We start from the raw sequence: 15,080 nt of genomic DNA, 5'->3' as shown, positions 1-15,080 counted from the left end.
GAGCCAGGAAGTGGGAGTGGGTGGGTTGGGGAGCAGGGGGAGGGGAAACTAGGAAAAGGGATAATATTTGAAATGCAAATAAAGAAAATATCTAATAATTAAAAAAAAAAAGAATCATAGCCTCGGGCTGGAGAGATGGATCAGTGGTTGAGAGCACTGACTGCTCTTTCAGAGGTCCTGAGTTCAAGTCCCAGCAACTACATGGTGACTTAGCCATCTGTAATGGGACCGGATGCCCTCTTCTGGTATGCCTTAAGACAGCTACAGTATACTACTCATATACATAAAATAAACAATTCTTAGGGAAAAAAAAAAAGATAGCAAAGGGCTTTTCTAGACCAATGTTCCAATTATTTTTGCACATTCTTTCCACAGACCACTTCCAAAGAAGCACATAGTCAGGCTTAACACAGCAATGGCCCTGCTTATTGGTACAAATATTGTCTGTCAGCTACTTGCTGTGATAAATGCCTGAAAAAAATTAAGGGTGGATTTTTGCCTCACAGTTCAAGGAGACAATCAAGACAGCAGGAAGCTAGGCTGAGTGTCACCGTGTGTCTGGAGGCACACGGAGAATAGAGTGCTCAGCTTGCTTCCTGCCTAGACTTCAGTCTAGAACCCTAGTCTAGGCAATGGTGCCCTTCCCAGTTCCATTGCCCTGATCTAGAGAATCTCTCATAGGGATGCCTAGAGTCTAAGTCTCTTGAGAGATGCTGGGCCCCACCCAGCTGGCCATCAGTATTGACGACCACACCAGGAGAGACGTTTTCACAATACCAGTTCTTCCAGGGAATGGACTTAGATGTCTCTCCCTGATTCCTTCTCCTGTGTCTTAAAACTTCTCATTGCACCAATCTTGCCCTTTAAATTTATTCCAGAGTGTGCTTCTGAGGCAACTGTACGTAGGATTGCTCTCTACCGTCTCCCTCAGCTGTTGGTTAGCGTTCTGCTGGAAGGGTACTGAGGGTCACAGGTCCGTTTCACACCCTGCCACACTACAGCAAGGTTTTTCTCGTGGACCCCCGAGATGTGAGCGTCTGTATGTACAACCATATCATCTGCAGATGCGGCTCTCTGGCCTCCTCCTTCCTTAAGTGCACCCTTTATCTCCTCGTTTCACTGCTCTGCCTAAGTCTTCCAACGCTATGCTGAGTAAGGACAGTGGCCATGTCACAGACACGGGCTTGCTTCTTAATTTAGTAAAGATGCTTTTAGTTTTTCCACATTTGGTAGTAATGTTCACTACTTGTTAAACACCCTTTATTATGTTATGATATGATCCTTCAGCACTTTTATCATAAAGCCATGTTGAATTTTGTAAAAAGCCTTGTCTGCATCCATTGAGATAATCATGTGATTTGTCTTTGAGTCTATGATATTGAATTACATTTATTAATCTTTGCTTTTTTTCTTTTTTTTCTTCTTTTTTTGTTTTTTACATATATTAATCTTTACATGTATATTTTTATGTAGCCAATCTTGCAGCTCTAGAATGAAGCCAACATGACCATGGTAAATTACCTTTATGTCCTCTTCTTAAAATCACTTTTCAGGTATTGTACTTAGAATTTTTACATCTATGTTCAGCAAGGGAATCAGTCCATAATTTTTTTATTGTGTCTTTATGTTTTTTCTCTGTGTGTAAAGATAATAATTTCACAAAAAGTTTAGCATTGTTCCTTTCTTTTGTATTTTATGAAACATTTTGAAATGGGGTATTGGTGCTCTTTTAAAGTCTCCAGCTTGCAAGATGTTTCAGCAAGTAGAGGTTCTTGCACCAGGCACGGCAACCTAAGGTCCATTCCTGGATCCCACAAGGTAGCAGAGGAGAACAGGTTCCTAACAGTTGTCCTCTAACCTCCACGAGTGTGCCATGGGACACACATGCTGCACACACACACACACACACACACACACACACACTCATCCTCTTTCCCTTTCAATGTATGTTGGGGGGGGGTTGGGTTATACTGTAGTGAACAGACATACAAGGCAGAATACAACAAATTATTTGTCTTTATTTTAAAAACTTCCTTTATATTCTACGGTATGAGATTTTACAGAAAGCCCCATGGCTATTAAGAAGGATGTATATTTTGCAGTGTTTGGATGTAATGGTCCGTAGGTATCTTCTAAATCCATTTGATCTACTTCAGCTATTTTTTTTTTTTTTACTTTTTTGGTTTTTTTCAAGACAGGGTTTCTCTGTGTAGTCCTGGCTGTCCTGGAACTCACTCTGTAGACCAAGCTGGCCTCGAACTCATAAATCCGCCTGCCTCTGCCTCCCAAGTGCTGGGATCAAAGGTGTGCGCCACCACGCCCAGCTTCAGCTATTTATTTTTATTACCAGGTGGCATCCAGTGAAAGCAGGATATTAATATCTGTCTGTCTGTCTGTCTGTCATTCCCACTGGTGTCTGGGTCCATCTGTATCTCTAAACCTAGTTGCACTGTTTTATGAAGCTGACCCCACAGTCACTGTGCGTGTGTTTAAAATGTTCTCTCCGTACACTGATCCCTGTGTCAGGAAGAAGTGGCACATCACTTTGATCTTGGTTTGAACTCTATTTTGTCAGGTCTCAGAAGACCAATACCTGCTCTGTTCCCTGAAGTGCCCTTCTCTATCCGTTCATACTAAGGTTGGATCTGTCTTTGACAGACATGTTTCTTGGAGGCAAAACATAGATGACTCCTGCTTTTTAATCCAAACTGCCAATCTGTGTCTTGACTGAAGAATGGAGGCCATTAATGTTCAGTCATTACTGAAAGGTTTTGTAATGGTTACCACTGATTATCAACCTGGGAGCATTTAGAATCACATAGGAGACCAGGCCTTAAGTTGTTACTGAGAGCGCAGGGCTCTCTGTATTGCATCATGGTGCAGAACACTTCCATTAAGAAAGAAGTCCCCAAATTTCATCAGTCCCTCTAGCCAACAAACCTTGCCCCAACATTATTTTCTTTGCTCTTTACTTTTGCCAGCTTAATTGTAATGGGTGGTAGACAGTCCTATTTTGGTCAAGTCTATTTGGGGCTCTAAATGCAACTTTTGCCTATATGTCTCTATTTTCACAAGGACTTTGCCATTTTCTTTTCTTTAACTGAATAGCCTGTCAGTCATTTACTCTGTACTTTTCTCCCATCTATTTTGATTATGGGTTCATTTAATCTTTTAATGGCTGATTTTGTTTTGGTGTTTGTTTGTAGTGGTTTGAATAAGAATGGTTCGCATAGGCTCATATATTTAAATGCTTAGTCATCAGAGAGTGGCACTATTAGTGTGGATCAAGTGTGGCCTTCTTGGAGGAGATGTCTCTGTCACTGGGGATGATATTTGAGGTTTCAAAAGCCCAAGGCAAGCCCAGTGCTGTTCTTTCTCGTGCCTGCAGACCAGGATGTGGTTCTTAACTACCTCTCCAGCACCATGCCTGCTATGTCTGACATTATGTTCCCAGCCACCACAACAATGGATAGTCTCTGGATTTGGAAGCAAGCCCCCAGTTCAATGTTTTCTTAAGAGTTGCCTTAGTCAGTGTCTTCATAGCAATCAAATCGTGACAAAGACATTTTTGTTTTATTTTGTTTTTTGACACAGGGTCTTATTACGTAGCCCTGGCTGGCCCACAGCTTGCTATATACACCAGGCTGGCCACTAACACACAGAAATCAGCCTACCTCTGCTTCCAAAGTGCCAAAGTGCTGGGATCAATGGCAAGTGCCACCAAACCCATCTCAACTCTTTTGTGTGTGTGTGTGTGTGNGGGGGGGGGGGGGGGGNTTCGTGATGGGGTTTCTCTGTGAAGCCCTGGCTGTCCTGGAACTCACTTTGTATACCAGGCTGGCCTCGAACTCAGAAATCCACCTGCCAAGCCGGGCGTGGTGGCGCACGCCTTTAATCCCAGCACTCAGGAGGCAGAGGCAGGCGGATTTCTGAGTTCAAGGCCAGCCTGGTCTACAAAGTGAGTTCCAGGACAGCCAGGGCTACACAGAGAAACCCTGTCTTGAAAAACCAAAACAAACAAACAAACAAACAAAAATATATAAAAAGGGCTGGTGAAATGGCTCAGTGGTTAAGAGCACTGATTGTTCTTCTGAAGGTCCTGAGTTCAAATCCTAGCAACCACATGGTGGCTCACAACCACCCATAATGAGATCTGATGCCATCTTCTGGTATGTCTGAAGTCAGCTATAGTGTACTTATGTATAACAATAAATAAATCTTAAAAAAAAAAAAAAAGAAAGAAATCCACCTGCCTCTGCCTCCCGAGTGCTGGGATTAAAGGCACAGACCACCACGCCCAGCTTCCAGCTCAACTCCAGTGTGATGTCTTATGTCTTATGTTCACTCAACCGGAGTGAACTCAGAATGCAACAGTGAACTTCATGAGGCCAGAATGTGCTGACATGGTCACTGAGAAGACATGAGTGTCCTGACCTTATGGGTGTGGGCTATCTAGAAGCTGTGACTCTCCCCGAGAGGTGGCAACAGGAAAAGTAGGTAGAGCGGCTACAATTGACAATGCAAATGAACAGGCACAGACGACAGGAGCGTACACACCACACATGTGCATGCGGCTGACTCACACAATGCTCCCATTGTGATTACGGGACAGACACGGGATGAAAAGAATATTTTTAACAAAGTGCTGGCGCTGCGCAGCTGTACCCATTTGTAATGATCCATTAATGTCTCACGCAAAGAGAAACTGTACTGTTTGTTTGGTTTACCAAGGTCAGCACACTGAGAAGCAATTGTCATCACCACCACAGACCTCCTTACATATTTCCCATTGTTCTGAGCCATGCAGATGAGCACATTGGGATGCAGATTGTCCATCTTTAAAGCCTTTGAGAATAGCTTTGTCATTGGTTTAGCTACAACTTAAGTTCTTCCTGAGTGAGTTCTGTGCCTCAGAAAGGAAAGGTACGGTGGCCCTGCTTGCCATCTTTGGGGGTCTCAGGACCTGGAAGCTGGAAGAAGAGGCCAACCTTGAGCTCAAACACATCTGAAGTGTCTTCACACAGGACAAACAAGCATGTGGTTGGTGACATGGGAAGCCTTGGTCAGGGGCTGGGCAAGAGCTCCTCCTCACTGGTGCTGAGCTGGGCAGTGGACCGCTTAGGTGGGATCTGAGGCTGGAGCTCCCCAGACCCATCCAGATGACATCACCAGCCATGCAGGAGGCATCGCTGCTGCCTACAGAACGAAGCGTGTGACCTCTTCCTTCTTTTGTCCCTGGGATAGGGCTTGGTTTTCCCTGAGCACGGACACTGTCTTACCATCCTTAAGGGTGACTCCAGTGAGCAGGAGGGCAGGTTCTACTCAGGGAGCCAGGGGAAATCCTGGTTTCCACAAACACAGCTGCTCCGTGGGTAACGCCTTTCCCATCTTCCATACGAGAAGCTCAAGTCCCAGAGGGCTTCCCTCAGCGCACAGGGGAAGGAGCAGCACCCCGTGCTGGGTCCTCTCTGTAGAGTAGACCAGGGCTGTGTCTCACAACTATCAGAGAGGTGGGTGAAAATCAATTAATGCTGTAAAACTATAGGATTGTTCTATTATTTTGTTTTGTTTTCCTATCAGGTTCAAGTGGTAAGCAATGGCCAAATTTAGAAACTCTGGATGATGACATAGCTACAGTGTTTGGTAAGGACTCTCCGCCTGGTCCATGGTGAGGGAGGGGGGGCGGGCACTCCCCAAGCCTTTTCCAGACAGTCAGGTGTCAGTCACAGGCACTGGAGGGACTGGCTTGGTTTGAGGTCAGGACCACATTCTTCTGGCCCACAGCTTTAGCGCTGACCACATTCCTTAAGTCAGAGAATAACCATCAGAACCAAGTCACGCGTGGACCTTTGCCTCGCAACGTGGTGTCCGGAGACCACTAGTACGCCTGTCACCCAGAGACTGCTTCAAACACCCTGCATCAAGCTCCGCTCAGGCCTTCCACATCAGAATCCACACTTAACCTGGACACACTGATGCAGTGTCCAGCTGCTCCTCAGCCTCCGGAGCAGGCAGGACAGGTCCTAGGGTGAGGACCTGGCCTCTCCCCAGGGTTTCAGCCTTTGTGGCCTCACCTTAGGGTTTCCTACAAAACTCTGGTAAGGGCTCGGAGCACAACAGGATTGGGCCCACTGATCTGACACAAACTGTCCCTCAGAGACAGAGTACAAACTGCAGACGCAAGGTTAAGTTCTCTGGTAGCCACCTGAGAAAGTACATAAGCAGTGTAAAGTGACTGATGTGGAGGTCCATCGTTAGCACCAAATCTACAAAGTCCGCTGTGTACGTAGCTCCCAGAGGCCAATTCTGTCCCGATCAGCTACTCCTTTCTGTGTCCCATGTTCCCAGGTCTGTCCTGTGAACTGTGCTCACCACCCAGTGCCACCTCACTTGGTAAAGCAAGGCTTGCAGAAGTTGTCTGAGCAGAGACTGACTGGCAGCTTAAGATCCTGGGGCATCTGTCTGTCTAGGATCACCAGTCAGATGGAGTCAGGAGTAGACTAAGGGAGGACAGGGTGTGAGTTTGAAGCTGCTCTTACAGCTGCGCCTTGTCAGGAAGTTTGTGATGGCAATGCCAGGTGACAGAGTCCCTTCCCATGAGGGGCCTCTTCCAGGTAGGTCAGGTCTGCTTGTTTCTGAGTCTGGGCTGGGGAATATTGCAGACTCATGATTGATGGCTGATCACATGAATGAGTGAATGATTGTTTTCCAGTTCACCTCTGCTACCCCATCTGCCCTCCTAAGCTACTGCTGTGTCACGTGCAGCAGACCTACTTCCCACCATGTAGGTGGCCTCATCTCCTCACACCGAGATGAGCAGGCCACACACAAGCTCGAGGCAGCTTCTGAGCCCCGTCCCAGGGTGACCATCGTGCTGTAGAGACAGGCAATTTCCAGCTGTTGCTTATTTACCTCCCACAGTGTGGGGTACCATAGGCCTCATGAACAAGCGCCCCGTTTTACCAAACGGACACTGAGAGTCAGAGACACGGAGACATTCATCCTTACTCAGATCTGAGTAAGTGAGAGATGAGCCAGGACATTGGTTGGCTACAAAGTCCAGGATGCACGTGAGAGACTTCCTGGGAAAGGAAACAGAAGAACAAAGCCTGGCTGGATATAGCAGCGCGTCAATGCCTTTAATCCCAGCACTTGGTGGCGGGGGCAGGCAGATCTCTGAGATCAAGGCAAGACTGGTCTATAGAGTGAGTTCCAGGCTATCCAGAGTTAAACTATGCAGACACTATACAGTGTCTCAAAAGAAAGGCTGAACGTGTTTAAAAAACAAGAAAAGTTGTTCTGTCAGTACCTGAGGCAGAGTCGGGACAGAATGATAATGGACAGGAAAGTGGATCATGATCAGGGCTGGGGTTAGGCTTTGGAACTGTGACTTCAAATGTATGGTAGATTTTCCTCACTATGGCAAAACGCCAGAGGTAACCACTTATAAAGATCAAAGGCTTATCTGGGGTCAGTTTTGGAGTTTCCAGTCCTTGTTGGGTTGGCTATGTTGCTTTGAGCAACTGGTCGCATGTCATGGTGTGAGTGTGTGGTAATATAAAACATCATGGTCAAGAAGCAAGAGAGGGTAAGGGGACCAGGATCCCACTACCTCCCTTGTAGATACCCCCAATGTTCTAAAGGCCTCCCACTAGGCCCCATCTCTTATAGAGGTTCCATCACCCCCCAATAGCACCACTGAGGAATCAAGCCTTCTAAGACATGGGCATTGAGGGACCTTCAACATCTGGATTACAAGGGTGTTCAGAGGATACTCCAATGACCTTAATCTTCCTGAACTAGGAGGTAGCAGGACGGACAGCATCCACAGATAAATTACCCAGAGTAAGGCCACTGTCCACAGTTACTTGAGTTTTCTAATCACAGTATTGACAGGCTACCTGAAGTTCAATTCTTCACAGAATATCAACCCTACGTCATTGGCTCTATATATAGCATGTTCTTGTGTGCTTTTTCCAAGATGAAATTCTAGTCCGGGAGATTCTGGAGCCAGGGAAAGCACCATATTTTGAAAATCAAAGCCCAACAACAACTTCACCACAAAAAACAACGGAGGGAAAAAGCAAGTATATATACCCTTGTAACCCCTCAGCTGCCGTCTCTTCAGACCTGCACTGCGGATGAGCACTCTATTTCATTGTTGAATACAGGGCCCTATTTCATGAGCACTCAGTAGATCCTGCCATATTTGGGCAGGAGCAAGTGGCCACACAAGAGAAGCCGAGGCCTTAGGCCACTGTTACAGCTTTCCTGAGACGGAGGAAGTCTCCGCCAAGGCAGAAAAGGCTCGCTTCCCTCTGGGGCGATCTCTGAGTTACAGTCATACATGTCCTCAGGCCCAGGATAAGGATAGAGTTCACTCACTAGGAGCGCAGAATGAGCCAGGTCATTATTAACACACGCCATCTGCTTGTGCTTACCTATGGCTTCTAAAGGAAGCCCTTCTGTCACACCATGTGGCCAAGGTCCAGCATATAATGTGCCTAAAGCCAAGGGGAGCGGGGGACAGAGGCAAAGAACACACTTTGCAGAACACAGCTCTACACTGAGAGACCGTGCAAACAGATGGGGCAACAAGGGCATGGAGGATGTGACAGACGGTGGCAAGGAGAGGATCTTGGGGAAATGTGCTCAACGGCAGGAGGGCTCATTACTTCCTGGGAGGTTTTATGTGCAGATGTGACTAGATCATAAGGGTTGTTCACCCCGTAGCTTCCTAGTCCCAAATGACCAGGTTCAAGGTGGTTGGATGACACTCAAATATTTAAAAATTTAACTTACCAGCACATAATTTCAACTAGAACTTAAACCCTGTGCCATCATCCTTCCAGCCCAGTGTTGGAAAATAGGGCTCAGGCTAAAAATGTTTACAAACATGTATAGGAAAACCCTTCCCTGTTTCTTTCCATGTTTTTCCTCAAAGAAGTCCACACGAAAGAACCCACACCTTCTAAGAGATATCAGAAGCAGTCATCTTCTGGGACCATGCACATCCTTTCCTTTGACGGTAAATATAACCCACGATCCCCTTCCTGGATGCAGAACTTCTCTCTTAGGGTTGTCATTGCTGTGAAGAGACACCATGACTAAGGCAACACTTAGAAAGGAAAACATTTCATTGGGGCTGGCTTACAGTTTCAGAGGTTTAGTCCTTTATCATCATGGTGGAAAACATGGCAGCATGCAGGCAGACTTGGTGCTAGAGAAGGAGCTGAGCGTTCTACATCTTGATCTGAAGACAGCAGAAGGAGACTGTCTCCCACACTGAGCAGAACTTGAGCCTAGGAGACCTCAAAGCCCATCCCCACAGTGACACACTTCCTCTAACAAGGCCACACCCACTCCAACAAGGCCACACCTAGTAGTGGTGCCAGTCCCTATGGACCAAGCATTCTAACACATGAGTCTCTGGAGACCATTCCTATTCAGACCACCACAGAACCTAACTGGGGAGCCTCAGCCAGTCAGGTGCAGATGGAGGGTGCTACTTAGAGCAGGGCAGAGATTCTTCTGCTGGAGCCTGTGGCTACTTCACCTGATTAGGTAGGTTTCCTATGATTGTCCCAAGCCTTAGGATGTCTCTGGTGTCTAGTCCTGCATTGGAACTCAGCATCCTACAGCTCCAAGACCTGTCCCAGGCCTGCCCTTGCATAATCCAGAACTGGGTAGCTCAGAAGACATGTCTTCTTGTGGGATAGGCAGTTACCAGGAGGAAACACAAGCTGAGTCCTCTCCCAGACTTCTGAGTCAGAATAGAACAGAATAGAATAGAATAGAATAGAATAGAATAGAATAGAATAGAATAGAATAGAATAGAATAGACTGATCAGGGCATTTAGAGTGCCCCTCAGGGAGGGAGGGAATTGGGAGAAAAGCCTCCTTCCATCATGAGTTTCCTACCATTGACAGGGACAGGAAACACAGCTTTTTGCTCCAATGAGTAGATATAACAAAGTGTATGTGTGGCAAAGGATTTACAAGTCCAATGTCTGCAGAGTGACCCCATGTGGGGCCAGACCATGGCTTCGGGTATAGGACAGGGAATAATATATTGATATGGTAGTGCTATATGGCTCTGGGAACCTGCATTTCAATCCTGCATGACTTCTCCAGCTGCCGAAGCTGGAGGTGAGTCAAAATGACAAATCCATGGCATAAACAGAGCACAGTGGTATTTAAAATGACTCTGGGGTTGACCCACCGGTCAGATTGATGACGTTGCTGCTGATGGTTCTAGAGCAATAGGTAAGACTCCTTCTGGTAGCTGCCTAGAGACAGTGCAGGTACATCCTATTGAAAGGACTGCCCTATACATAATGGCAGGCAAAAGCAGACTGAGAGACAAAGAAGAGACTCACAGGTGAGGAGAGCTGAGGCTATAACTGAGAAGGGAGAGGAGATCCTAAGGTGCCACCCAGACCCTACAGCTGGCTACGCCCCACTGGGACAATGTGCTTGCCCACCGGAGGTCAGCAAACATCCCAACCTAGCCCAGAATGTCGCTTGCATTGCTGCCCAGGCCTAAAGACTGATCTATGGCCACCACATGAATTCCTTCCCTCCCCAAGTCGTCCCTGAGCTGCTAGGACCTGATAAGAGACTTATCCCGACCCCTGGGCACACAGCACCCGTCAGTACAGCTGAATCCCTCACTGAAATTGTGTGATTCCTAACCACCAAGAGAAGACAAGCTTCTGTGGGGACTGAGTAAAAATGCGTGAGTTATAACTCCATAACTGAGAGACCGAGGGACAGCCAGGTTAGGAGGAGACTTGGAGGCCATCGACGACTAGTGTGCGACCTAGTGATGTGACAAAAATACCCAGAAAAAGAAGGTGTGAAGAGTGTGAAGCAGGGCCCTTGGACTGCATGGTGTAGAGTTCTAAGCAGAACCTGAACTAACTAGCCAGCATTAAAGAAAAGAAGCCCTGCCAGATTGATGCTGTCAGTGATGAAGGCTAGGCGGGTTTGGGAGACCGAAGGCAGGCAGAGACCTCCATCCGTTGTTTCCACACTCTTGTCTCAGACAGAGAAAGGATTCAGATAGACAACACATAAACTGGGAGGATGTTTAATTAACAAACATGTCACTCACCGGACTGGAGCAATGGCTCAGCCATTGAGAGCATTTGCTGCTCGAGGCCCCAGGTTCTATTCCCAAAACCCATGTCAAGCAACTCACAACTAGAGTTATGCCTTCTTCTTCTGGCCAGCACAGGCATTTGCAATCTGCATGCATCTCTCTTTCTTTCTCCCCTCTCTCCTCTCTTCTCACTCCTCTACTTCTCTCTCTCTCTCTCTCTCTCTCTCTCTCTCTCTCTCTCTCTCTCTCTCTCGTCAGAGATGGGACCTTGAAGCTGTGGAGAGAGCAGGAAGGAAGCTGCAGAAGACACACTGTGGCCTCCACCGCAGGCTAAGATGGCCCACGTAAACAAAGATGCTTGTTTGCCAAGTCCTGTTGAGGGAGACCAGAGGTCTATGTCTGCTTGCTAGAAGTAGGCTGCTATATGGTCCTGTGCATGTAGGTGTCACCTAGGAAACAAGGATCAGGAAAGAACCTGGAAATCAGAAAATCAAAAAAAAAAAAATCAGGAAACAAGGGGGACAGGTTAAAAAAGGAAAGCAAGGTGCTTAAAATAGTTTCATTGTGACATTATTTTAAGCTAACAAAAACTTCACAAGTGTCACAAAAAACATATAAGTGTATGTTCCAGCACTTCCAAGGTCAATGGTAATAATAACAATGGGGACATTCACATTCATGAAAGCTTTAAATGACCCACATTAGCAACAGCAGAAACAAAGGAACAACGACAAAATTCCAGCTCTCAGGTCTCTGCTAGATAGTTTATTCTGGTGCCAAATATGAGTGACCATAGCCCGGGAACATAGATTCAGATTATTCCAAATCCCATGTTCAGACATGGCCACAGTCTCATTACGTTTTTATAATAATGGAACAAAGTGAGTTATAAACCAAGATACTGTAACAACACATTGAAGGAAACAAAGCAATCTATCTACTATAGGCCTGGGGTACGAGCTGACGGCATCCTTAGCTTTAGGACTGGTGGAAGCTAAGTTTGTACAGTCCAAGGAAGTTAGGTCAGACACACTGGGAAGGAATGGCTACAGGCTGCCTACTTAAGTGTGACTGGACGTGCAACATCTAACCTCTCCAGGACCACTGCAGTCCTAATCGTCCTTGCAGAGGGTTCAATGCTAGGCACAGGTTCCTCCTGGGAACTTCAGTTCACATCCACACAGCTTATGCACACATCTCTGCCTCTCTACTGTGTTTCTGGCTCCAGAGCCCATCAAGATTCCATCTTGTGGCGCACGCCTTTAATCCCAGCACTTGGGAGGCAGAGGCAGGCGGATTTCTGAGTTCGAGGCCAGCATGGTCTACAGAGTGAGTTCCAGGACAGCCAGGGCTACACAGAGAAACCCTGTCTCGGAAAAAAAAAAAAAAAAATTCCATCTTTCCATTGCCTCAGTGTCCCCAGCATGGCCGATTCCTCGTACACTGTGTCTCTCTGCAGAATGGCTTTTGCTTTGGGTTCATGAGAATTCTCCTGCCTCCAGGAATATGAAACATTCCATCTGGCCCTCCAGCATCATTTGGTTTTATGATGAATGAAAGTTTGGCACAGCTCTATCACTATTTGAATGTCTTGTTTCTTCAGGTATTTGTACTGAATAAGCTCGCTGCTCTCCTGGTGCCACAGGACAGCAGGCTACAAAAATGAACACGTAACATATGCTCACTCTATATGCTCACTCTGAGACCCACATGGCCTGGTTTCAAAAAGCTTGCAGTTAAACAATATTTGTGGCGTCTATTCATTGTCCTTAACTTTTCCACAGACAAGCAGAAAGAAATACTTTTTCAGCTAAGAAGCCTTGAAGCTCTGGAGAAAATGATTGACAAGATTCGAAGAGCTATTGGTAAGCAAAAGCTATGGCATTCTCCCATGGGCTCAGGTCCTGGGAAGGGCTAATGAGACTCAGCAGGTAACGGTGCACACTGCCAAGTTCGACAGCCCAACTTCCACCACTGGGACCCCGTGCTGAAAGGAGATAAATGAATACCCAAGTTACACACACAGTTTTTTTTTTAAAAAAGGAGAAAGTGAGCTAGCGCCAGCATTGTCTCTCTGCTTCTTGGCTGTGAATGCAACCCTCCAGTTGCCTCACGCTCCTGCCTCCATGACTTCCACCCATGGTTGCACCTGATGTCACCAGAAGACGACACTGGTGGATCGCACGTGCCTCCTGAGTCCCAACCACAACAGAGAGGAGTCAGTGCCACGGACGTGTGACAACAAGGGTCTGACACAGGCTGTGGTGACGGTCAATGGTATAGTAATAATTATTCAAGAAAATCTCTCCCCTGACAGAAACTAAGCTCAAGAGAAGCCAGATGCTCCAGAAAAGTAGAAGCAGACAACTCCTGGGGAAACTAATCCAGCCCTAAGAACCAGGTCTGTCGAGAGGGACGAGCCACTGCCGCACATGGGGACAGAAGAGAGTGGAAGCAGCCACCAACCTGTGTGAACCGTACTCACTGAGCACCAAATAAAATTAGCATATTTAAATTTTAACTTATCTGATAGGGCTGTTTTATTTCTTCATTATTTTTTATTATTCAAAATGGGGAGAGAGAACTGGAATTGGGGGTGGGGGCATGGGCAGGGGTGGAGCCCTGTACAGTGATAACTCTCAGTAATGCGCGAGGACTCACAGTGATGGAAGATACAGAGCCTGCACCATCCCTCATCTGTAACCAGGTGTGCTGGCTGGCCTTATGTCAGCTTCACACGCAAACTAGAGTTATCCAAGATGGAACCTCAATTGAGAAAAATGCTTCCATTGTATCAGCTGTAAGGCATTTTCTCAATTAGTGATCAAGGGTGGAAGGGCCCATTGTGGATGGGGGGGCCATCCCTAGGCTGGTGGTCCTGGGTTCTATAAGAAAGCAAGCTGAGTGGTTAAGAGCACTGACTGCTCTTCTAGAGGTCCTGAGTTCAATTCCTAGCAACCACATGGTGTCTTATAACCATCTGTAATGGGATAGGATGCCTTCTTCTGGTGTGTCTGAAAACAGCTACAGTGTATTCATATAAAATAAATAAATCTTTTTTAAAAAATTAAGAATCTAGTAGTTGCTCTGTCCCACAAAGCTAGTTGTTTCAGCTAGTCTCCTGTAGAAGTAGGTTCCAACAGATGTGCTGGCGAGTAAGTGCAAACAGTCGAAGAATCAAGAATGAGTCTTCCTCCTTCCAGCATAAGGTATGGCTCAGATTAAAGGTGTGTACCACTACTCCTGGATCTGGGACTTGCTTTGTCCCAGGCTGACCTTGAACTCAGAGATCTCCTTACCTCATCTCTTGGGATTAAAGGTGTGTACTACCTTTCCTGGGCCTAAACTTTTCATGGCCACTATGCCTCAAGATCTCCATGCCAAGATCCAGGTCAGAAACTTGTGTCTTCCAGTCTCAAGATTGGGATCACAGGTGTGGATTGCTGTTCATTCCAGATATAGTCAATTTGACAACCAGAAACAGCCATTATAACCAGGATCAATTAAATCATTCTTAATGAGAGTCTGCTATACTTATAGGTCGGTGACTCATCCAGTCATCATCCTAGAGGCTGCTGAGGAGACAGGATGGAGAGACCCACAACCAAACAGTGAGCAGAGAATCCAGGCTGGAGGTCTCTCTACAGTCCCTCACCTCAGGACTGAGGGAGCCCAGAAACTGTGGGAGCCAGAGGGTTGAGGACAACAGGATACAACAGGAGAGCAGAGCCCACAGAATCAACTAAGCAGGGCGTATGCGTGTTCACAAAGACTGAAGTGGCAATCATGAGCCTACCTGGGTCTTTGCTAGGTCCTCTGCATATATGTTACGGTGTTTGGGGGACTCCTGACAGTGGGAGTGGAAATTTCTGTCTGGGGTAGAGTGGAGATGTGGGGGCTAGGATGAGTGGAAGTTATGGTCAGGGTGTTCTGTATAAGTGACAAATAAATTTAAAAATTCAAATATAAGCCGGGC

At 46.6% G+C, this 15,080-nt stretch overlaps 1 protein-coding gene across 1 annotated transcript in view; it reads left to right on the top strand.

The window, feature by feature from the left end:
• Nucleotides 1-13,620, top strand: part of LOC110337136 (sperm acrosome-associated protein 7-like) — a 16,929-nt gene extending 3,309 nt beyond the window's left edge. Inside the window, exons 2-6 of the mRNA XM_021219891.1 lie at nt 5,581-5,643; nt 7,982-8,083; nt 8,945-9,028; nt 12,889-12,969; nt 13,422-13,620. Coding sequence (XP_021075550.1) covers nt 5,581-5,643; nt 7,982-8,083; nt 8,945-9,028; nt 12,889-12,969; nt 13,422-13,498 — 407 coding nt within the window. The 3' untranslated portion in view covers nt 13,499-13,620. The remainder of the gene's footprint in view (nt 1-5,580; nt 5,644-7,981; nt 8,084-8,944; nt 9,029-12,888; nt 12,970-13,421) is intronic.
• Nucleotides 13,621-15,080: the final 1,460 nt, after the last annotated feature.

Source organism: Mus pahari, chromosome 19 (assembly GCF_900095145.1).
Source record: "Mus pahari chromosome 19, PAHARI_EIJ_v1.1, whole genome shotgun sequence".
NCBI classification, from domain to species: Eukaryota; Metazoa; Chordata; class Mammalia; order Rodentia; family Muridae; genus Mus; species Mus pahari.
The sequence above is the reverse complement of the archived record's forward strand: the minus strand, read 5'-3'. Positions and strand labels throughout refer to the sequence as shown.